Source organism: Anopheles ziemanni, chromosome 2 (genome assembly GCF_943734765.1).
Source record: "Anopheles ziemanni chromosome 2, idAnoZiCoDA_A2_x.2, whole genome shotgun sequence".
NCBI lineage: Eukaryota > Metazoa > Arthropoda > Insecta > Diptera > Culicidae > Anopheles > Anopheles ziemanni.
The window spans coordinates 60835254-60859640 of NC_080705.1; the positions used below are offsets into that span (position 1 = coordinate 60835254).

The window sequence follows — 24387 nt, forward strand, 5'->3', positions numbered from 1 at the left end:
TTTAGAATTTTTGTTTTGACTCACGGGATCCTTTTTTTCTGCAATGGTATCCATTTTCAGCATATCAAACGTTCCGTAAACGACGCGTACAGTCGTGGTTTTCAATGCGTATCGGGTTTCGTCGTGAACTCTTATTCTGGTCTGCAAAAGTGTTTTCGGATGTCTGTGTGCTTGTGTATGAATATATGATTCTAATCAATTATGTAATCATCTGTTGAACGAATCGAATGAGAATCGACCAACGGGATAATCTGGTTTAAGGTTAAAGAGAGGTTGAAAAAGTCACTGCCAGATATCAGTTCGACACGCACCGGCTCACCATGGACCCTGTCCCGCAACCAACTGGCAGCGTTTTTCCGGTGCGTCCCTCGTTGGATCACCTTCTCGCAATGGGAGACGACGAGGAGGATAATGAGCCGGAAGGGCAAACCCAAGAGCCCGAACCGCAGGCTTCTGATGAAGGTGAAGTGGTGGATACGGACATAACAACTGTAGATCCGTTGCCCGAGAAGTTGGAAGCTGCGAATGAACAGGATACCACCGCCCAGGTGGACCAGAATGACGTCGACGACGATGAACCGTCGGAAATGACGGAACCGCAGCAACAGCCGGATGCGCAACAGTCCACAAGATCGGCCAATCAGCAGCAGGTAGGTGGATAGTTATCTGATAATGATAAAATTCAATAACTTAACACAACTCCAATATCGATAGAGGACTACAACCCTAACGTTCTAAGCAGATCTTTTCAGGACTTTTTCAAAGATGTTTATAACTATAAGTTCAATGTTTACTTCCACGGGCATGCAACAATCCATGGGGACTGACAGAAGAAGTTAGTTTCCATGTTTTGCTAAGAGACAAATATATCCGGTATTTTATTGTGGAAAGCAACAGTTCCACGGGGGACTTCTCCTGTCCGGTGGAAGTCCAACCCATTTTATGGCCCTGTTTGGGTTTCAGTCCGGAAGTGCTAGGATCATATCATCCGGTACCTCATTGGTGTTGGTGAACTTAGTATACACTACCCAGAGGAAAATCGATGCATCCGAAGTAAGTACGGGTTTTAGTGTGTGTGTGTGTGTGTGAGAGCGACAGCATCTTTGTTTTTTCCGGCCAAAATCGTCTCGAGAGTCCCTTAGGTGTACATGGCACGTTGGGGTTGGGCTTTCGTTACCCGACGGGAAAAGTCTGTGGTATCATTTTATCGTTCAGATGGAGAAGCACGGGAAAATTGCCTTTTTCTTCTTCGATCGAACGGAAGTAAAGCTTCTGCAGACCCTACATACAGACCCGCTGCTATTAAGTGCCGTGGAAAGTTAGTTGCTCCCGTGAACAAACTCGGGAGTGAGCGGGAAGCAGCGAGCCTGAATTAAGTATGAGGGTGGGGAAGATTATCAAGCACTGGCTCCCAGGTTGGTTGCCATTTCGGGCGGGGGAATAGATGCTGGGTCGTGTGGGGATATCCTGGTGGGAACCAGATGGAATTGAGCAACCGGGAGGAAATGGGAAAGCACACTTCCGTCTGCTGATGTGACGGGAAAGGACGGTGGTAGGGTCCGTGGTGCTAAAGTAATATCGTGCACTGCAGCTGAAACATAGTGGGAAATTTCCAGCGAGACGCGCTTTAAGGACGGGCTGAGGTTACTTCCGGTCGCGGGGCAAACTTTCGGTTCAGGTCGTTAGAAGCAGCAATGGAAAAGAGGGTGGTGGACCTTTGAGCTGAGCTCCGAAACTGTAATCAAGGTTTGAGCAAACCAATGTTGCGCGCTTTCTAGCGATTACAGGAGTCAGGTGACAAGCGCGACAAGGCAACGTCCCACGGAGCCCATGCCATGCTTTACCGGATAATCCTGCAATCTACGAACGGCAAGCGTTTTAGCTTTTGGCTTCGTCGTTCTGAATGACGATGACGATGATGATGGGTTCTATTGCTGGAAAATTATGCTCTCAGTTCGGGTTGTTATCACTGTAGCAATTTTGTTCACTTTACTACCTAATGAACTAATCTGGTTTTTATGTCCGTTCGTTTGAATGGATTCCAAGCGGAGTAACGTGTCGAAAGAACGTAAACATTGACAGCTGTCTTTCTTCATGTATATTGTCCTAGCTGTGTGTCCCTTTTTTACACACACGTAAAAAGTTAGTTATAAAATCACACGAGAGATGCGGTAAATTACCGAACGAGAGTGTCCTATATTGTCCTATGGGAATTTAGTTTTATCTTTTTCAGTGGTGGTAAATCTAAACTCAGCTTGGTGATAATTTTTTGTGTGCTATTCCACTATTAACGTAACAAAAAAGTGAAAAAATTATCTCCATTACCGGAACTGATTACAATAATCAAGTTTAAAGTTTTTTTTTAATGCTTATAGTGGTGACTATTTTCTGTGTTTGTTTATTTATTACCTTATACCATTTCTGAATTTCGTTTTAGAATACTCGAAATAACTTATTGCTAGATTACATTACCAAGAATTTTTGTAACCCTATAAATTGTCTTTTATTCTAATTGTTTGGTACTAGTTTGCTATTCTATGGTTTTGCGGTCAATAACATTTTAATCTAATTTAAATTATTTTACAATTGCATTGATTAAAGACGTTGTTCCATATCCGTCCTGATTGCATATTTCCTTCAGTTTGCATTTTGCAATATGTCCAACTTAGTTTTGATTTGAACATATATAGGGTGACTGTACCAATAGTGGTGCACTTAGTACTGTAAATACCAATTAGGTGTAATTTATGAGTGTTAAGAACACAATATTCTACATATTTGAATCAATTATGATCGAAATATGACTTTTCTTCTCAAAAACATCTATTTTCACCGTAAACTATACAAAATACACGAAAAAAGCGTATTTTTCTTCCTAGTCGGTTGCTCCTATTATGGTGGTATGGTTCCTATAGTTGTGGTATCGTGTTCCTATAGTGGTGGTAGTACGAAAAACTTGAATATATTTTGACTATAACTTATTTTTGAAGCATATTTCAAACAGAACGGTAAAATACTCCTTGACCAATGCGTTGTCATTGAAAAGACTGTATTGTTTTACCGAAATATGTCCAATTTTAATTCATAAAAAATGCTCTGAATATTGCAGCTAGAACTATAGCATATATGCTTTATAGCGTATCCTTCGCCCGCTTTCTTTTTTCTTTCCTCTGCTTCTTCTGCTGAGTCTTCTCTCCAGTTCCGCTTTGTTTATTTTGTTGAAACAGAATAAAATCACTAAATTTAAATTGATTGTATAGGCCAAAATCGAAATAAAACTAAAATATACTTGTGAAAAAATCTATGGCTACTATAGGAACAACTTGGGTTTTTGTGCCTATAGTGGCACTATAGTAAAAACTGTAAAAATATAATAAAATCTTTCTAAAATGCACTAAGTTCGTATAAATCAATTGTATTGGAGTATGTAAGTAGCGAAATCATATGGTTTTAATGATTTTGTAGTGATTTATAGCCTTAAGGAAATCATGACATTCGTTATAGATTCTTAAGGAATGCAGCATGTTGGGACAACCTGTTTAGAAAATATGAATTTTGGAGCTTATATATTACGGAATGAGATGGTTCATCTTTTTAACACTCCGCAGAAGATCAAAGAACATTTCATAGAAGAACAAATAACTCCATTGTATATATATCGGCGTAGAGCTAGGATTTTATTCCACTACAACCACTATTGGTACTAGCTCCACTATGGGTGCACTTACCCTATTTATTTCAGGTTACTAATGCTTATTTAAGATTCTTAACTGGTCAACAACACAGTGACTCTTCCAAAATCGTTCGTATTGTTTATACAAGTCGTCGTGATGACGAGCTTTTGCCGAGTATGTTGGCTTCACTAGACAGAACACTGCCGATACGCAGCAGCATTATTGGAAAATAATTTTTTACTCTCCTAGCTTATCTTAATCCTTTTCGCTTTGACGCCGACACCATGTCTTCCGAGCTGCTTGTCGTCCACATTCCGCTTTGGATCGAACCAAACGACAAAACGCAACCGAGACAATTTATGATATAACGAGCCAATGAGTGGCATTTCCAAAATCCGTCGGCGATTGGATTTGAGGCGATGGAAACCAAAATTTCATGTGGATCAACTCTTTCTTCGAACCCACTTCGACAGCTAAGATAAGATGATTCCCTTCTGTGACCGCCTGTGCACCGTCCCAGAGGTTGAGGTGTTTGACCTTTTTTTTTCTTTCTTACTTCCACACAAAGCATGTTGTGTACCATCCTTGTGCCGCCCGCAGAGACCCGCATGAGTTTGGGCTTGAAGCGAGGTTTAGTTGTCGTACATTCGACTTTTCTTTTCTCCTTTCTCCCCAAATCGCCGTTTGGCGGCATGTAAAACACGTGTTGATGTTTGTAGAAACGTTGTCGGTTTATATTTTTCGTTTCCTGGTCCAACACGTGAACTTATGCTCTCACTTTTAATGGACGGCTCGCTCCATTTAGCTACGGCTATCGTCAGGAAGGTGGCATTTATTGGAGCCTTTTTTATATGTTGTGGCAAGTAGCTGTCACGATAAACCTAAAATCGCACCATTTCCCAAACACCTCCCAAGACATGGTTGGACATGCGTTTGGACAAGCATTACCCCGCCGTTTCCGTCGATAACTTCAGAAAGTGCAGGTTGCTTCAAATAGAGCGAACGGAGACCTTACCGGGGGTAACTAACCCTTTTCGTTCGCCAGGAAAATATATAAATCGGCAGTCGGCAGGTTGGCAAAGCGGACTGTCCACTATGGATGGGCCATGGACGGGTTTCTGGCACCCATCGTGGATATCGCGTTTTAGTATCGGTGTCACCAAATATTGACCGTACCGACGATGCCGGTGTCTGTCTTCCTCGTTGGAGTTTGTTTCCTTTTATCATGGACTGTTTTTTCTTTGCCGTTCAGTTTTTTTAACCATCTGAAACCGACTGCATTTCACGGTTCACAAGACGGGGAAGCGATAAACCACGCCGTCAAGCCGACGTTCGATGGTATGTCGTCAGATATTGTACCATCTTTCCCTATACCCACTCCAACGAGAAACGAGTCGGGACAAGTGTCCCCGGTTCATATTCGTAGGTAAACGTAAAGAAATAAAAACGCGGTCTGCATGGAACATATGCTAATGCATGTACCATGGTGCACTTGCACATGTCTTGCGTTTGGCTTTCCGGCGGGTCGGGTGACAAAATTTTCCAAAATCCCTAAAGTTTGCAGAGAGAAAGTTGAAGGGTTGCACTGTTTGTCAAAAAGACTGCATGGTGGGAAAGAACTGTTTGGTGGTAGAGGGAAGGGTTTTTGTACAGTTTATCTATGGTTTGTGTTTGAGGAACGTGACATCTTCCTCAACATTGATCATTTGCTTAGCTTGAACCTTGCTTATCATCATATGTATGATTTGCATGTTTTTGACAATGTCAATTCAAAAAGTTATACACATATTTCCAAGACGATTTTTGTTTAAACTATTAACGTGTAGAAAACTTTACCAAAGTTTGCAGTACATTGTTTGAGGTAGCAATACATTACTTCTTTCCAACATTTTCTTAGAGCAGTTCAACCTCGTGTCATATGTAGTGTTGGGTCGTGTGGTACTGTGCTACCCAACACACACAGCACAGTAAAGTGTGGCAACACACACGACACAGAAAAAATTGTGGTACCACAGTAAAGTTTCATACCGTTAAACCAATAAATTGTATGAACCGTTCTTTGGTTCCTTGATATACCAATTCCATAGCTACCATAGGATAGGAATGAAGTGTATAAACCAGTATGTGGAATTTTAACATCATTATCATATAAACTTTACTCTATTATTTGTATAAAAAAACTGCCACCATACGAAAAAAGGCTACGATTGAAGCACAATAGGAACCAATCCAAGAAGAAAAGAAATTTACCTACTTTATTCAAACATAACGCATATACTTGAAACAAAACCGCCACTAAGCTCACATTAAAAAAACAGAGGTTTTGTATCGATTATTAATGATTTTTTACAAGGAACACATTTTAAACACCGGCTCTAATTGCTTATGGATTATGAAAGTGTTGAATGGAAATGTAAATGGCTAAAGCCCTTATCGAGCTAGCATAATATCGAGCAAAATGCATATACTGCAGATACTTTAGCATCCTTTTGTGATTTGATTAGCGCGCAAAGTAACAACACTCAGCAGATACTTGTTTGTGCATTTTGCATCGAGAAGATGTTGCTGAATAAAAAGACAAGTTGTATAACTGTATGACACTTTACTGTGCTACCACAATTCACAGCACAGCAAATTGTGTGTGGTACCACAATACGGCACATCAAAAAGTGTTACTTGACCCAACACTAGTCATATGGGACTGATTATCAATTATTTATAGAAGAAAATAGGTAAATGGAATGCCATGGCCACCATCGGGGCTGCCTTTTATATGCACTCGTTTAATCCTTCTCCACATGTCCCCGATACTACTTCTTTTTTTATTGCCATTTGCTTTCACACGTGGCTTTCGATTTCGATCAATCGTTTAATTATCTATTATCAACAATCTACGGCTCGGAACATACCGCCACAATCATCGATGGGGTGGACGGACGGCGTTGAACACATTATACTCCATTTGTGTGGGGACCGAAAAAGATAAATTATGTCCTGCTTACCACCTATGGAAACCTGGTAAGTTACGAGTTACCCTCACTGCCGCTGGGTATAGTTTCATGAAGGAGGAATCGATGGTCGTTTTCTTTCGAAGCGTGGTACTAATTTATGATATGTTGTCTTTTATTCTTTTAAGCCTTCTCCGTCCTGCAACAAAGGGTTTCTTGTGTGGCAACAAGTGCCACAAAAACCTCCTCTCCATCGTCCCTTCTCGGTCAAGGATGTTCACCCGTATGCCGGAAGGTCATTTCCACCTTCTTTAAAAAATGTGATTTGTGACACGACGCGTACCTCCGAGTGGGCGTTTTTCTTTTCACTCTCCCTATGGCCCTGTTCCAATTCAAAAGAAAATTGTGGCTAGTTAAGCTGCCACAATTTATGTTTGAATTAGAATCACAAAGCAAGACGCCAAGCGAAGCGAAAGATGAAACGATCGATCGATCGCGCCTGGTAGGACCGAATGCGAAAGCAAACGACGTGTGAGTTCTGGCGCGACTCGTGGTCGTTACGTTAAAAATTAAATTTGACATTTTAAATACGACAACTAACGAGCACGATGGTGGCATTTTTGTTGAACTCGAAACACCCGGTCACGAATGAAGCGGAGTTTCGGTTGGGATTGTAAGATTCTTCTTTCCTTTTAGTCCCTCCCAGCGGTTTGGTGAGGATTTGTTTTGGGCTTGGCGCGATAGTTTCCGGCTTTCTTCCAAGAACTAAGTGCTTTTCGGCTTGTTTTTGATATCACCCAACAGTTCTTCGAGTCTAATTTGAGAGATGCACCCAAGATTTACTTGGAATTGCGGGCAAAATGTGGTACCGTTGAAAATCATTGTCGAAATACAATTCGAAGTAGGATGTTTACATAATTCCTATCCCTTTATTCTTTCCTTTTCCCTTTGCCGCATTAGAGCAAATTTCTTGAAATTAATTTGAACAGTTGGTGTGCGCTAGGTTCGGTAGGTCTTCTGTGGCCGGTTGTCTGTTTTTTCATAGATGAACGATTTCGTAAACACGTATGTATGTCGCATTCAGTAGGAACATCACACAATAACCTTTTTATAGTTGGGTGTTTACCGGAACTTTCAATTGTTATGTGATTGTTAGTAAAATTTAATCATTTTAAAAATGGAATCCATTGAGCTGTGCTTGACAAGCCGCTTAAAACTTTGAGTGTAAAGTTTCAAGTGTAAACATTTACATTATTCATATATGATATAGTATGCAAATACTCATGTTTATTGTATTCTCTTCTTCTGCATTCTTAAATGCTCAAAGTAGTTTCACTATTTTTTTCATTATGTTTCTTTCAGCATATCCTAATGACTCTATCAATTATTCTTTCATTCATCACTTCTTTGTCATTTTCTTTTTTTAGACAGTTTCCTGTCAGTATTCATGCCGGAGGTTATTTTCCTGTGATTCTAAAGTGTCTTTTTAATTAAATTCTTTGTGCTAAGAATCTTTGAGGGCTTGAGCCACGGGAAAGGAGAAGCAAGAATGGCCTCAGCGTAGCACCGAAGCAATCCTCTTCTTAAACGAGGTGAAAGAAAAAGAAATAAACGTCTACAAGAGTCACCACATGCCGCTTCTTGAGCGACCGTAAAGAAGACGAAACATTTCCCCAGCTTCTCTCGGGCGGGATTCAGCAATGGGGTTGTCCACAATTTGTCCGGCGATACTTACAACGTAGCTCGTTAAATTCATTTCGGTATATTTGTCTGCCGCGCTGACCATCATCGCCATCAAATCTTTAGAAAATCTTTGCCGTGAAAATGTCCTTATCAAAATCATCAGTATCTTTTCTTTTATTGCACTCACACAAACACAGTCCGTTGTTATTTTTCTTCTACATTTTATACTGACTGGTTAACATTGCTATAATGTTGGTTGGAACACGAACTGGCTGGGATTCGTTATTTTGGGCGGTGTTTTTAGAAGATCCTATGACACCGATATCGTCTCAATTGGCAGGGAGGTGGTCTTTAGATCCTATGTGATTCGTTCAGTTTATTCTATCGTAAAAATTTCCTCCCGTTGATATCGATCGAAGCTGGAACATGCTTCGGTGGAATCGCCTATAGAGGTCATAGGCATCTGTATGATGCTGACCTTTCTCCGTTCTGTCACTCTGATGGTCCTCGTTGCATTTTGTACCGCTACTTTCAAACGTTGCCCCTCTCCGGGCAAACTATTCGTGACCATAAAAAAATACCCTGACCAGCAGCATCGTGTTTTTCCATTCCAGGTCCAGCTTTTGAAGCGTGCGGGTCATTTCTCGCAAGACATTTCTTCCCCTTCGAATCTGCTTTTCCATTCCATGCCACGTGTAGACAAATTTCTTCTTCACGTGTTTCTTGCTCCTGTTCAGAACTTTTGGTTATTGCTGCATTCGTAGGGAAACCCAGGTACGATTGGTTCCGCTGGCAATTGACTGTCGAAAATGTTTACAGTCTCTTGAGGACTCTAAGAAAAATTCCCCCGACGCTCGGAGAGGCCACCGGGAGTGCTTGCTATGGTCGTGTGACTTTTCGGATACGGACGAGTTCAGTGAAGGAAAACCATTATGCTGATGTTACGGAATGAAGAACCGGGAAAGCTTTTTTTGGGGGAAGTGGGCTGCCCCTTGCCGGCTTTTTTACCTTTCGTGGCTCGCGAGGAAAGCGCACTGCCTTTCGATAACACATAGGGTCATGCGAAACATTACGCTGGTGTACGTGCAGTAAGAAAGGTACGGAAATACTATACTTTTGAGAAGAACCTGTCGTGCAATGGGTTGCAGTTGGATTCGTAGGAAAGAATGCACTCCTTGTGCAACGGTACCGTAAAGGCGCTAGAACTCAATTTTCCGGTTGGCGGAGGTGACTGGCGAAAACTCGGGAGACATTCTTTTAGTCGCTATTTCTTGTTCTCTTCACATGCATTCGCTTATGTATTCCGAACAGACATTCGGGGAATGATTCGAGTCGAGAGGAATCGAAGAAAAAGGGTGTTCCTGATGTTTTGGAGTGTTCCTGATGTTTGTTTTGAGTGGAGTCTAGCTTTTAGAATATATATTATAACATACCTTAAATGGGAATTTTCATGGAAGTTTGAATGTTATAGACAATTGAAACTATAATGGGATGGAACTCTACCATTATCTATAGTCCAAATGTCTCAGTATAGCGAAAGAAACAAAAAGATATCGAGATAAGCATGCCTGCACCAAGGGATATTCATCTTATGGAAGCCTTGAGTGCTTTCATTATGCTAATTACCAGGAGAAAGAGGTTTGGAAAATCGTGAAAATTGCGGACGTTCAAAAGCAGGTGATAAAATCTACAAATATCATCCCTAGCCAAACAACCCCCTGCGTTGAATCACCCCACATTCTTTTCGTCAAATAAGAAAAGTCAAAATTTAAACTTTCATATCTGATCCAATCTTACCAAGGCTCCCTCTCTTACACATTGAAAGCCTCCCTTCAATTTCCTCCGAACGAGCGTTTTGCTTTTCTCCGTCGGTTTTTCTAATTAACCAAACGGCTAATTAAAACCGCCCTCATTTTCCTGTTGCCACCTTCTCTGCCGAATATCCTGCGATGTAGTGCATTCGAGAAGTTATTTTGCAAACGACCTTTGTGAAAGCGTTTTCTTCAATTCTCGTCACTCCTTCTCTCAATTGTGTGTGGGTTCCGTTGTATTCCTTCTGTTCTGAGTTTATTATCACAGAAAAGAGGGACCTATTGTAATAAAAAACAAACACTGTTGGTAGGCGACACGGAAAAGCATCCCAGCGGCTCAAAGAATTGGCATCGTAATAGATTCTCCCCTTTTCTCGGAGAAAGGCGAAGTTTCGATCCGCGACCCAGATGTAGTAGAAACGGAATGCACCAGCCTATGGTTTGCGTCCTCCGCACTTGGGGTCGATGCGATGTTCTAGTACATTATTAAGCGGTTGTGTCAAGAGCAGTTTTTGCATTGTTTTACTACTGTTTTTGTTGTTCAGCTTCCAAATTGCACGTTAAGGGTTATCGTTTTTCGAGAAAAAATTTAGATCGAAATGTTTTAAAGTTTTAGTTTATTTTATAAATTATGTAATTATAGTGAATTTTTTCTCATACTTCTATCTGCATTTCAAAGCTTCTTCTTCTTCTTGGCGTAACGACCTCTTGGTCATGCCTGCCCGTTATGGGCTTACGAGACTTGTTTCCCTGTTGTACGTGGATAGTCAGTCCTCTCGTACAGGGGAGGGTCCGGTCTCGGTTGGGATCCGAACCCACGCCGTCGAGGTGGTGAGCCCCGGCGCTCATGGGCCGATTTTCTAACCGGCGCTACCGCTCGGCTGTCGATTTCAAAGCTTAAATATCATTAATGGTTTTGCGTGACCCAATGGGACGTCGTCTTTGACGACAAGTGTTCTGCGACATTCCAAGTTCACCTGACACCTGCCGGATACGGTGACAAGCCCTAGCGATGTTTGCTTGTACCGTCCGTTTGTTTATCTTCCGATCTTCTCTTCCCGCACCGGGACATGTCTCAAGTGAAGCCAAGGTGTTGATGAACTCGATACCATTCGGACCAATTGTCGCCTTCGACATTGGCCTTTTGGGTGGTTTCAAGCGTCTCACTGGATGTTTGCCCGGAGAAATTCCAATGTTTCTCACACCTTCATCGAGGCGGATCTTCAGTCGGGGCGCTTAGAATGCGTCAATGCCAGGGGTTTTCAAGAGTTTCCCTTCGGTGGCCGCTACTCCTTTAAGGGTTGGTTCCCTTTTTAGACTAGCCGATTTACGGTACATTTTTATATCCATCGGCTTATTGTCGGTTGCAGACTGTAAATTAGAGTTTAGTCCACGGGTTTCTTTCCCGAGCGGAGAACTTGCCGGGTGCTAATGAGTTCGAAATTAGCGTCATCTGCTAATCATGCCCTTCCGATCGGTGCATTTTCGAGTCGTCAGTCCAGTCATAAACGTTAGGGCAAAGCATCAACGGGTTGTTAAGTTCTCGCCACGGTCTGAAGAAGTTCGTTCTTGCGTCGGTAAGCGATTATCTGCTGACGGTAGGAATCTGTCTCTAATGACGGCTGAACCGTTGACCTACTTGAGACAGATAGTGAGTAAGTTTATCATCAATCTTTTGCTCTTGATCTGGCGTCAGCTTAGCTCAATGAATAAGTTTGAGAAAGTATCGTCCGTCATAAGTGTTGGAAATCAAATGCATTGAAAAGATAGGGTAATTGGTTGATTTTTAAATAGATGCCAATATTTAAGCTTAATTTTAAAGTGCATTAACTAGTTATAGTTATACTTATGCTGTGTATTCATCCTTTGATTATTATAATGTATAAGTACATTATAGTAGAGTTGACAGATATGGCATTTAATTTACAGATTCTTAATGTTGCCAGGAATCTGGAAAGAATGATATCATACAATTTTATTATACCATGTAAAACATTAATGTCATACAACGATTCGCACGCTTTGTACATCGAAAGATATAGGTTGAATCTCGCCTTCCAATCACAAGAATGGGACGCAAAAAGAAAGCACCGGAGAATAAATGCGTGGCAATAAAAACGAATGCATCGCACGAAATGACGCCACTTGTGGGCAGGAATTGAATCGGTAAAAAACAGGAAGCAATACCATCAAAATATATTTAAATCGGTACTACGCAAAAGCATCCCACATCCCATCCATTCGACATGCAAGAAGTAGAGCACTTAAAGAAGGAAAAAAGAAAGCCGAAAGTGGGGTTTATACGTTTGCAGTTTTTTATTGCCTCATTGCAAAGAGATCGCCTTAAGAGTGAAAGAAAATAGGTATCACTTAATGGGAGGTCGTATGTATCGTTTATGCATACTTTCCTTCCCACCGGAATATGTTTTCTTTTCTCCCGGTTATCACCTCTACGCACAGGCGTCTCTTAAACATAATAGGAAAAAACCTGCTTGCAGAAAAAGGAACTGGTCTCTGATTCCCGGCTATAGTAGAGATCCCTGTGGGAAGATCCCGTTTCCAGACGCCAGACACTGCCCTCGGGGTGGTGGCATTAAGTGAAACCGATTACGTGAAGGAATACGGGCAGTACATTTTTTTTTTTGGGTAGTTCCCTGCGCTTAAAACTACCTTTCTTCGGATGCGCCAAAAGGTTTGCCAAGAAGATAGTTATTTTCGTTGTTTAATACCGTACAATTATTTCCAATTACGCACCGTTTCCACGCGCCGCCAACATTGGATGTCCCTAAGGACCGAGTGTAAATCCTTGACCGTCTGAAGAGAGGACGAGTAAACTTGGGAAAGAGTTATTGGATATCTGTTTTGTTTTTTTTTAAACTTGGTTTACCAGATGTTAGCCGTGTGCTGTAGGTTGACTGATCACAGTGCTGCGGACGGACAGGATCGGAGTCGAAAGGCCGAAGGCGTTGGGTAAAAAATGGCGACATGATCGTCTCACAATATCCGGGAGAAGGTTTTTTGTCCCTATAATCTGCAAGCGTCCTTGATGGAGGACACGCTCTGGGCAATTTCGCCCACACTTGCGTTGTTGATTGGCGAAGGTCTGATGATTAATGTTGCGGGTTGTAAAAATAAAGATTATCGTGGATTTTATTTAAATTAGTTAACATTTTTAAAATAATAAAAGAGTCTCGTTCGTTGCATTACTTGCGTTCTAAGTAAAAGAATTTGATAGAATATGAGTAGGCTTATTTTGTACCTAATCACATTTTCCTTTTCTCTATTTTTAGGATATTAGTAAACGAGTAGCTGGGTTATAAAATGAAAACCTGTCAGTGATTTTATCACTCAATCTTATTCGCATCACTGTACCTGTACCGAAGGCGCGCGAGGCACGCGCTCAATCGGGCCTACAAGATGAGATCAGCGGCAGAAATATCCATACCACATTGATGCCTGTTGCAAGTGCTGTTCCTCATGCTGCAGGTTTTGCAGGTTTTGTGCCCTGACGGATCTCACCCGTCCGGTTGGCATTGTTTGCGCCGTTCTGTTTCTCCCGAAGCCGGTTCTTGAAGGTGGCTTTCTGTCGTTCTATGCACTCAACGGTTCCGATCTTTTTCCACCACGAACGGTAGCTACGCAAGCTGTTCGGTTTTACAGAGCCACATGCCAGCCGATGCCGATGATTTACCGATCAACTTCTTGTGATCTTGTAAGCGTGCGCACCCGCCCGGACTATCATGTTTGAGGTTGGTTTTGCGTACGTATGCACTTCGATGGCGAAGTGGTCGTCGCGCGCGAGTGCAACCAACCGGTACAAGATAAATCGACGATCTTTTACCACCTTCTCATCCGCGAGCGGTTTCCGAGAAGCGAGCTCCATCGTGGTCCTCAGCCCAGTTGAAGAAGGGATCTCAAATTGTTCCCTCGGTGCTGTTAGCCAGGTTTGTGCAGTCGCACCATGAGAAGATTGCAGCATCATCCTCTGCCCGGCGTCGTCATCGTCGGCGCCGGCAGTGCATCTTTTTAACACCATTTACGGCACCCAAGGAGGGGAAGGCTGCCAGCAACCAACTCGGCGGGCTAGCCTTGCACGTTAGGGCCTTCGAGGAATGCACCAACTGTCAGTTCATTGAATGCAGATTAGAGTCTGGTATGTTGTGTGTGTAGTTTGGAGCGTTGCAATGGATCAGTTTCTCCCTCTGCCATGGCAATAGTCCCTCGCCCGGCGGGACGAGACACGATCGGTTAACTTTGCATAATTGGCATCGATCGAACATGATCGATGATGCTTGCTTGTGCTGGCATGTGATTTGTTGGTTTTACCGATTGTGAATGTCACTACGCGGCTACAGTTTTGCAGATGCACAAACGTCGGATGCAGCCGGGGGATGTCTGCCGGTTGACATCACACGAGAGGGAAAGCTAGACAGTGCGCTCTATAGATACCCACACCCTTGATGTTTTGCCACCGCCTTTTGGGGTGATCGAAAGCGATACTTGTGCTAATGAGTTCGCGGTGGAATAGGAATGAGCTCGTGTTCGAGTGGGTGTATTTTATTTGCTTTGGTATTCTACTTTTCCACCTCGGTGACTACTAGGCAAGGGAAATCGAAGGGCAAGACGTAACCGGGCGGTGATCTCATGTCGTACGAATGAGTTGTTAAATGATGAGAGAAGTGTCCAATTGAACCTATCCCGGAGTATGTGCTCATGATATTAGTAAGATTGATGGTTTGTATAAAGAATAAATGTTTATTTTGTTCTTCGCAAAAGACAAATTTCATCTTGAAAGATCAATAATAATAACATTATTTTTGCAGAGAAAAAATAGTGCTTTAGCGTAATCTTTCAGCTAAATTGAAATCAGATGTAAATAAATCTGAATCTCTATCGTTGTGCATAGGGTAAGCATAAAATATTCTTTATGTTTTCCTATTGCCTTAATTTAACATTAAAAGGGGATAATTTGGAGACACAGAACTATATTTTACTCCCATTTTCATGACCATTTGCGAGTAGACCAATTCATAATACCGTAGTCTTACGAGGGTACGCAACGCCGTATGACAAATGAAGGTTCGTTTAAGTCGATAAATTGAGCTGAATAAGGATTTGCACATTCCCCTATTGGGGTTCTTTTTACGAAAAAAACCGCAGGACGAAGACGGTCGTATTCGTCGTCGTCTTTGCGGTGCTGCCCTTTAATTTTGCCCTTACCTTGGCGCATAAATCTTTCATCCGGCCGGCGCTTCGGTTCCTCGGGGTGATGATGAAAATAAAGTATCATCAACCTGTCCGATGTTTATTCGCTTGATTTCTCGGTTCGGAATCGCATCGCCGAATGTGTACACCCCGGACCCGGACCCTTTGGAACGCAGGGGAGTGTTTTGAATGTTTTATGCCCTCGACCCTTTCGATTTCGCAGGATCCGTAGCGGGTCGTGTTTGTTTCTCTTTATTGGTTTCATCCTTTTTGGATTTTTTAAAGCATTTTCAGTCGCTTTTCTTTTGGGAGCGTTCTTTGCGTTAAGAAACCGGGAGGGGAAAAGGACTTGATTATTCAGAATTAGAGAAGGTCGAAAAGTGAAAATCGTAACACAAAAAAAAACGTAGGTGCAAACCTTCTGCCTAACTTGTGCTGCAAAGTGAAGAAATGTTGACTACCAACATGTTGGAGGGCGCTTGAATCAAACCCGTTAGTAGAGGACAAAACCCATCTATCGGTCGGGAATGGAGGAAGCCGATTGGATGTACACTTTCATAATTTATGATGATCCCCTCGCTCCACGGTTCGAATCGTATCGCATGGAATGGTCAGGAAAGTTGGGCAGGTAGGTTATTTTTCCTACCTATTGCTAGTGGCGGCTTTTTCGGTCAAATCTAGTTGTCATTGCTCTCGTAAAGGTAGGAAATCTTTTTGATTTTTTTTAGGTTTCATTCAAGGATGTTTTTACGAGCTGCCGTTTGTGGAGTGGTTCGGTGATATAATGATGGACCTTGATCTAAGGAGCCAATGCATTGATTTATTGCAGGTTAATAGTGGTGGTACATGCCGACCGACCAACTAGATAGTCTTTGTTTGAACCGTGCTGATGAAGCCAAATCTATTAAATCCGTTCCGGTCCATTCGTGAAGCTCCTTCGTTACAACCCTAGAGGGATACGTTTCGGGAAATTGATCGGTGGTATCGAATCGATGAGATTATTACGCCCTTATATGGGTCCATTAACAGATCGTCGTGTTGTGTTTGTATTCGGTTCGTTCGATGACCCAAACCTGTGAGCGTATGAGGAGGAGTAGAAGCCGGACACAGTAAGTTGTACCTAAACACGAGATGGTCCACAAGTGCCCGCACTATCGAAGAGGTGGGAAAGTTGGAACCGCACGAAGCAGGATCGTTTCTGATTTCCGGTCACGAACGCCGTCGAGTTCCCACGCAAGGAGATACCAACTTGCAAGATACAGGAAGATGGAAGGTTTTGGCGAGCGATTGGGACAAATTAAGAAAGTTGTTCGCTGTTGGCACGCTGTCGTGCGTTTCTATCGGAAAATGTTACCAACGGCGGGGGTTTCTACTGCCCACAACTACACGGTAAGTTCTCCCGGTAAAGATAAACCAACGTTGACGTGGGTTAGGACGTAAACCTCTGCCTTTGTGGATTGGACTGGTTGAGTTGAACAGGGAAAGTTTTGTAACAAGATTCGTTTCCCCAAAATCGTTACCTACCTGAAGCTGCATGTGACAACCCGTGCTACTTAAGTATAAGCCCAGGTGCGTGCAGAAAGCATGTTTTCAGCAAAAAAGTATTCTTTTTCACCTCTAAAAAACGCTTCTTAACTAATGTTTTCAGGGAAACTGCTGATGCGTGAGAATACTATTTATCTCCAGCCGGACCCGACAGATAATCCGTACTCAATTTGCAGATGCAACGCAGATTCACGTTCCTGCACATATCTTAGCCATCTGAGAAGGAGGCACGTCCGTCGGATGCTTTAGAAGTGGCCAATGGTTCACCGCTGAAAGGACCGATCGCGTCTTTAACATTCATGATCCGTCGGCATTTTGTAGTCCTAATGGCCACAGTTATTACTCAATCCCACATCGTGGACCAAACTCACCATACGACTGCAGCCAGAGGATAGAGTCGTCGGTCGCATCGCTGAACTGCCGTTCGGTAACCTACTGACCGTCCACCGATTGGCGACCTAGTAAGGGCGCACGGAACACGGTGGGTGCCTTGGGTCCACTAGGCTCGCCAGCGGAACAGATGAAATTAATTACCGACCGCATATGAATACAAACGGCCAAACGGCAGTGTGCAGGGGACTACGACACGGTGGCGCCACGGTACGAGTGACTCAAAGGCGCACCATCTCGGATGACGGCGATTTGACGTATCGGTGAGGGAAAATGTCCATTTATGGTAAAGCCAGGGTGGGCAAGTGGAGGGAAGGCATAGCAAGCGGGACGTAGTCAAGGATCACGGTGCAGTGAAGGTGGATACCGTCGGGCAACCGTGGTGGACCGCTGGCAAACCTGCCCGTAGATGTTTTCTTTGTAGGTTATGTTTCTCGCGAGGGATGTAGCACTGTCTATGCAGGTTAGGTCTGTGGTGTGCAAAGTGTCAGTGTGCCATTTTTGTCGTGCTTGGGACAAACATACCATAAGCGACCTAATTCGGTTGTACCATACGCCAAGTCCTAACTCTATTATGCGGCTTAGAAATAGAAGGGCCAATTTACAATACTCTACAGACATGCGCCATTACGCTTGGGAGTTTTGTTTCTGTGCAATGAGCTGCCAGACTCCTCAACCCTTCCCGAGTGATGTTTACTGATTTCGCAACTTTACAACAAGTAGTATTTGCTCTTGTTTCTTATTGCAATTCCCATAGGTATGTTGTTCGCTCGAGGTGAATGTTCGCAAGTATCAACCTAGGCACTTCTGAAGAAGTACGAGCCTTCGACCCGTCGAGGTCTTGAGCGATGCCAACGCTTATCGGATCAATTAGTGTAAATATAAGCGCACCCTTAACGTGTCGCTGGCCGATTTGCAGCTGCCGACACCGTTCCGGAGGGATTCGGCCGTCGTCGGTGTGGCTTTTTCTTTTGAATAGACTGTGCTTTAATGGTTCCAGAGGTTGCTTGGAACCCTATAAGTGAACGAAGTTAATCACCACTGTTCACCCTTCTGCACCCGGAGTGACTCACCGGACTCCACACTCACCATACGACGGGAAGCGCGCAATTTCCGCGCATAGCGACCGGCTATGTTTGCAAGACGGGATTTTTTTCTGTTTGACTGCGAAGTTCTCGCCCGGATACACCCGGCGGGACACACGACCAGTTGCTGGCGTCATAGCGTATGGGGGGGTCATTCCTTACATGCACATTATGTATATGCATTCCTCATGTACCTATTCATGGGCTTTGGCGGTAAACTATTTATAGCCAATTTTGCCCTCAAAAGGGCTTTGAGAGGATTCTTCCGTGGTGACTCATGACGCCCTTGAATGGAACGTGATGTAGCGATTGGTTTTGCCTCACCGATGATGAACTGGTGTCAAGTATATTTTTCATCCTTATCCTGCTCCATAAGAAAGTATAACCCATCGATTTTTGAACTTTAACTTTGTACGAAGATGAAGCATGGAGTATACAAACTCTTGTAAACATTATTGTACAATATTGAAAATGAACAATACTGCAATAATGCACAAATACTTGATGATATGCGAACAGAGCTCAGAGTTGATTTATTTAGGTTAAAGGGCTTTTAGTAATATGTTCCCACAAGTTAAGGTTAGAATAAAAAAAATAATATTATCAAGAATGAAAATTAGACCACAACGGTAAAACGAAATCATCATTATCGCTGAAGAAAACAATTTGCAAACTAGTTTCATTCAAGCAAACCAAGCAGAGAAAATGAATTCGGTTCGAGGGGAATAAATTATGAATAATTCATAATAATTATTTTCTTCTTCCGTTTTGTAATTGTTTTGATCAATTTAATTGTCTTTTTATTTAATGCAAGTTTATTTAAGCAGTTTATCCGCTTCAGTTTTCCTCGATTGCAGCCTTATATATTGCAGAGCCAGTTGAAGTTAGTCTTTAAAATCAACGTTTCTAGTATCTGTTTACGGCTTTTTCGAAAAGTCCTTTTATCGACTCGGCAAAACTGACATTTACGGGCTGTCTTCAATCTTACCAGATTGAACAGCTTTCCGTCGTTTGCTCTTTAGAAATTATTTTTTATTGTTTTCCAAACTGCATGTTAATAACCTTCTCTGACCTTCCGGTGACATTATGGTCCCTTCGGCCCTTGGCAGGCGTAGGTCGTTGCTGTGTGGTGATGAATTTTTATTTGTTTGTAAGAAAAACTCACCCTCGTCCCGGATATCCGTTCACTTCTAAGGTACTTTGGTTCGGTTAAAATGGAGAGTTATTTTTCGGCACTGGGGTCCCCGGGATTCCTTCGCTCGATCGGTTCGTTTTGTGTGACCATAAATCAGCTACTTACATTTAATCACCCTCACAAAAGGACAGCAGAAATCCATAAGCGTAAATTTTCGGTGCTTTATGCGGTGTCGTCGGGCATGTCGTTCTTGTTGCTCTCGTTTTGGTGTTTGCCAAGGTACAGCCTTCGCAGTTCTAGAGTTTTTCGAAAGCAATACGGCATAATGCTTTTTGATTTTTTTTATGAACAAATTCAAAACCAAATCAAACCATCGTACAGCTGACCTAAGAGGGAAGGAAACGGAAAGCCAACATCATTTCAAGAGATGTTTTGAACGCTAGCAAAACTGCAAAGGTCATGTAAAAAAGGGAAAACTAAACTCGCGAAGTTGGCAACAAGGTTGCGTTTGACCGTACCTGAACGTTGGCGAGTTTTCCTCCGGCGACTCGGTTGTGGGATGATAGATGCCCACAACGAGGCCCTACGTCGTGAAAAAAGGTAAAGTGTATTTTCACGGATTCGATCCCACATGGTTCATCGAGATTTACGATACCGCGAAACGAACGAAATAGATTTCGGCGAAAGCAACCACACTCACGATCCGATCGATCGACGTTTTCCCACAGTTTTGTGGGGTTGTCTGTCTGTGTGTGCGTGTGTGAAAGAGAGTGCTTTCGCTGTCAGGACACATTTTCCCGGGCACTATCGATATCGAACGAAAGACGAGGTCACTGCGGTCGGTTTTCACGCCGTTTGGCCTTTTTCCGGTGCACACTCTATATGTTTACCCGGTGCAGTCCAAGTCGTTGGAATATTAAACATGTGTATGTGTGCCATTTGTAACTTTTGACTTAATGTGGCTGGCAAATGCTACTCGACGAAGCCAATTAATTATGGACGATCGATCGGGACACGTTTGGCACGACGAAACGTGTCGTCGTGGGTTGGAGTTTTCCCGTTCAGATCGCAACGAGCCGCTGCAATGCGTATTAATTCCCAAATGGGGGTAATTTATTGTTTCAACATCTGGTCACCTTTCCATGAAACGTTGGTAACTGGACAGACTTGTTAGAATTTTAAAAATGTTAATGATACTATTTACGTTCTTGAGAGAGTAGGTTTCTGATATCATTATTAAGATTATCTTTACTTTCATAATTCTCAGAATTTAGACAACAAATCCAACTATTTCAATGTGCATGTGAAGCATGTTAAGTTGAAACGGGACCCTAATCTAGGTTTCACCAAGACTTTACCATGTCTTAGTTCAACCAGAAATTCTCTTATTTCTTCATCATTAATGTTCAGCACATTCAAATAAATCTTCAAGTTCTAAGCCATGCCAAGTTGTTTAATCAATATTTCCATTCTTGTTTTAACGAGCCTCGTAAACATTTCCAGAAAAATGCGATACGTTTTTATCTTCAAACTTCAAGAATTTTCCTAGTAATCCATGCCTTGACCCCTCAGAAGATTCCTGATCAATTGTTCATAAGTACTCTGGAGCAGTTCGCCAAAGTCAGTTCTTGTTCGCAGGAAGGAGAAAAGTTCTAGTAGTTACAAGGGTTTTATTTTTAACTTTTTGCTCGTCGCATTCTTCCATGGGGTAATGCGCGATGCTTCCAGAACGTTGTGCGAAGTGGACCGAAGGATGTTGCATAATTAAACAGACATCCTAGTCCCTGCGCTCGTCCACTTTCGTCCGTGCCCAAAGACGATGTTTTCCGAGCGTATTTTATTCATATTTCGTTGTTCGTTTTTTGCCCACGTTGTGGAAGTGGTCGATGGTGGCTATGCAACATTGTCGCCGAAGAGACAATTTTCCCTTAAGTCCCGCGGGCCAAAAGGAATGAATATTTTGTTCAACAACATTTCGATCTGCAGGGTTACCGTCGAAGTGGGATGTCCTGTTAACGGCTTTTCTCACCCGCAGCCGTTAGGAAGATGCTTGAAATGTTAAAAATCTCCCCCGAAAAGGATGAACGCTGGAAGGATTGAGCGCAACTTACGATCATTTAAATCCAGTTTGTCGATTCCTCTCTTAAATCGTGTGTTTTAAATCCTGTGGTGCTTTTTTAAAGAAACTCTTACATTTTACATCATTACATCATTGCAACGTTTTCAAATATAAAAAGTTTTGTTTTAAATAAAATAATATTGTAGCATGAAATACAAAATATTCTCTTTTGACCTTCGTAACGTCGAATCAATAAAAAGATCTTAATTTCTGCAGACCAATCCTGCCTCAACTTAGTCTATACTGGGTTATAGTTTTTCTATTTTTTGTTTTAGAAGCACCCTTTCTTCCTTTTCCCCATTCACTCGAAGGCATGCGAGAACAAAACACACTGTGAAAAACTTTCCCTCAAAACTATCAACACAAAACCCGGTTGAATATACGCGCCTTTACTACCTACGTTTTCGGGAAAACTTTGAAAACCCAGTTTTCCCATTTGTCCTGAGGCTGTGGTACGGTGGTGTTAATTTGCTAAATGGAAAAGGCAGTGAAAGAAAGAGATAGAGAGTGCTCAGTATGGCCGGGTCTGTCCGGTACAACAAGTTTCCCAGCGTACACTTGTTCATCGCGCTCGGTTTGTAGTGTTTTCCGGTCATTTCCCAACCGAAAGGCCTCACCGGGGTTGTTTTCGATCGTTCAGGAGGGACGGCTGTGCTTCTACTGTTGCCCGACGTGGTGTCCGCTCGGCAAATTGGTGGAGATTGTTTTCATCATTTAGCCTCAGAGTTCCGTGGAAAAGTTTATCGTTCCGTGGTGTGGTAGCGTTGTGCGCCGTTATCTTCGCGAGATTTAAACGAAAACTTACCCCCAAGCGATTTCACCACGGTGGGGGGTTAAGAGATTAAACCGTTCAACGACACCACACAAGAAGTGTATTTGTCTTGTTCATTTTTCCCACCTTCAACCACTTTAAGTGTTAGCATTGCAGGGTTTCTTTTTCTTCTAAGAGCATCTATTATTTTCTCGATTTGGCAATATTGACGGAGGCACTTGCGTGGTTGACCCATTACCGCGTTAATTACGCTGCAGCAGCTGTTCTGCTCATTCGCGCCGTTCACAGCCCTTGAACAACCTTTGAAGCCACATTTTCAGCAAATGGCGTCAATAAAAATGTCCTTCCGGTGAGGAAAAATCGTGGACGCGCACGTGGTTGGGTTTGCTTTCCTACTCTGCAGCTAAGGTTGGGGCTCCCGATCGAGGCTAATTTTTGGTAACGGGCCCTCGCTTGTCGGCCACATTTTAACACCAGCGTTTGTTTGTTAATGGCAATGTTTTGTCGGCGGTTGTTTTTATGTTTCTTCCTTCACGACGCCACGTGGTTGCGCTACGCACATTTAGCGAACTATTCCACGCGCAAATGGCGCAACAACCGCAGAGTATACGGCCGCCATAAAACAGGACACACTGCCGTCCTTTCTCTATCGCATTTCTGCCGTGCCCGATCCGTTGTCCCGGTAAAAGCTCGGGATGTTGTTTTCAGTGTTCTACTACTGGACATCCTTTCGTGGATCCATTTTTTTTTGCCCGGTGACCAGTTTACGGGAATAGCTCCCGGAAGTGGTATAAAACTGTGACATCGTGCGCAACGGCTCTTATTTCCACGGTTCCAAAGTCAGGATCAACTCACATTTCGCTCTGCTTAGAGCTTCTGTTTTTTTTTCTGGTGACATCGCGCGACTAACGATAATAAGAGCCCGATGTCACGCAAAAGTGTGTCCCTCGGCACCGATCCGTAGCTTGCGCTTTTCCACGCTGGAATCCTTTTAGAACCGGGAAAGCGTGTCCTCTTCCGTGTTTGGCTCCCAAGCCGATTTTCCGGCGACGACGTCGTGATGAATTATTAATTAACACCGAAAGGAAAGCCGGGCGAGCTGTGGACCGAACAAAAACCAAAAATGCTTACGGTTTCGGACAATTTTACATGCCACAAAACACGGCGAGCCTTTTCTGCGCCTGCTAATGGTTGTTTTATTTCGGAAAGCACCGGCATTAGCGGTTTGTGAGGGAAATAAAAGGGAAAACGAATGCTGCTCTCCCTCATTCTCTCAATCTGAGCAGGATAAAGTTGGTTGGGAAATTGGATTTGTTTTTTTTTCCGCACAGTGCAGCAATGAACGAAGCTGTGCCGGGCTTTGCGAGGGGTTTGGCTTCAACGTTTCAAGTAAGCCATTTCGGTCCCCGCGCAATTGACCCTGTTTTTTGCGTGGATAATTGGATTTTGGAGTTGTTTAATGGTTGTTGAATAGTTAGTTATCGTCTTTTAAACAGGACATTTACGTTTTAGGAAGTAATTCGATGGGAAGATCGTTTAAAACACCTTAAATGTAAAAGAAAGGATTAACTGATTACCAGCAATGAACCATCGCCTTATGTGTTTTTTCTCCAAAATGTCAAATGAACAGGCAAATTATTGCAGTAAATGTGCTAATTGTAGATTTTTATTAGTTTTTTTCACTACTAAGGAATAGCATTCAAATTTTTCTCATACTCAAAATAAAACAAAAAGGATCAAAAGATAAGTGCAAAGGTTTCATAGCTTGTGAAATGTAAAACCTTTTCAAAAACATGCATTGTGTGCTTGCAGTGTGGTCCAATTTTCTCAAGAATAGTGTTAAAATGGTCGGTTCAGCCCACAGTCAACTGATGCGCAAAGCTAAACTTAAAACCATTTCGAAAGAAAATGTATGTAATATGTCATCGAGAGTTGCACTTGTCCCTTACCTTTGTCCCCTTTGCTGTATCCCTTCCCAAGGCGCTTTCGAAACATGACACTCACGGAAAGATCATCCTTG

At 42.7% G+C, this 24387-nt stretch overlaps 1 protein-coding gene across 1 annotated transcript in view; it reads left to right on the top strand.

Annotated features, from left to right (window-relative positions):
• Positions 1 to 320: 320 nt before the first annotated feature.
• LOC131293993 (breast cancer anti-estrogen resistance protein 1) overlaps positions 321 to 24387 on the top strand; it is a 124373-nt gene continuing 100306 nt past the window's right edge. Inside the window, exon 1 of the mRNA XM_058322042.1 lies at positions 321 to 650. Within this exon, the coding sequence (XP_058178025.1) occupies positions 321 to 650 (330 nt within the window). The remainder of the gene's footprint in view (positions 651 to 24387) is intronic.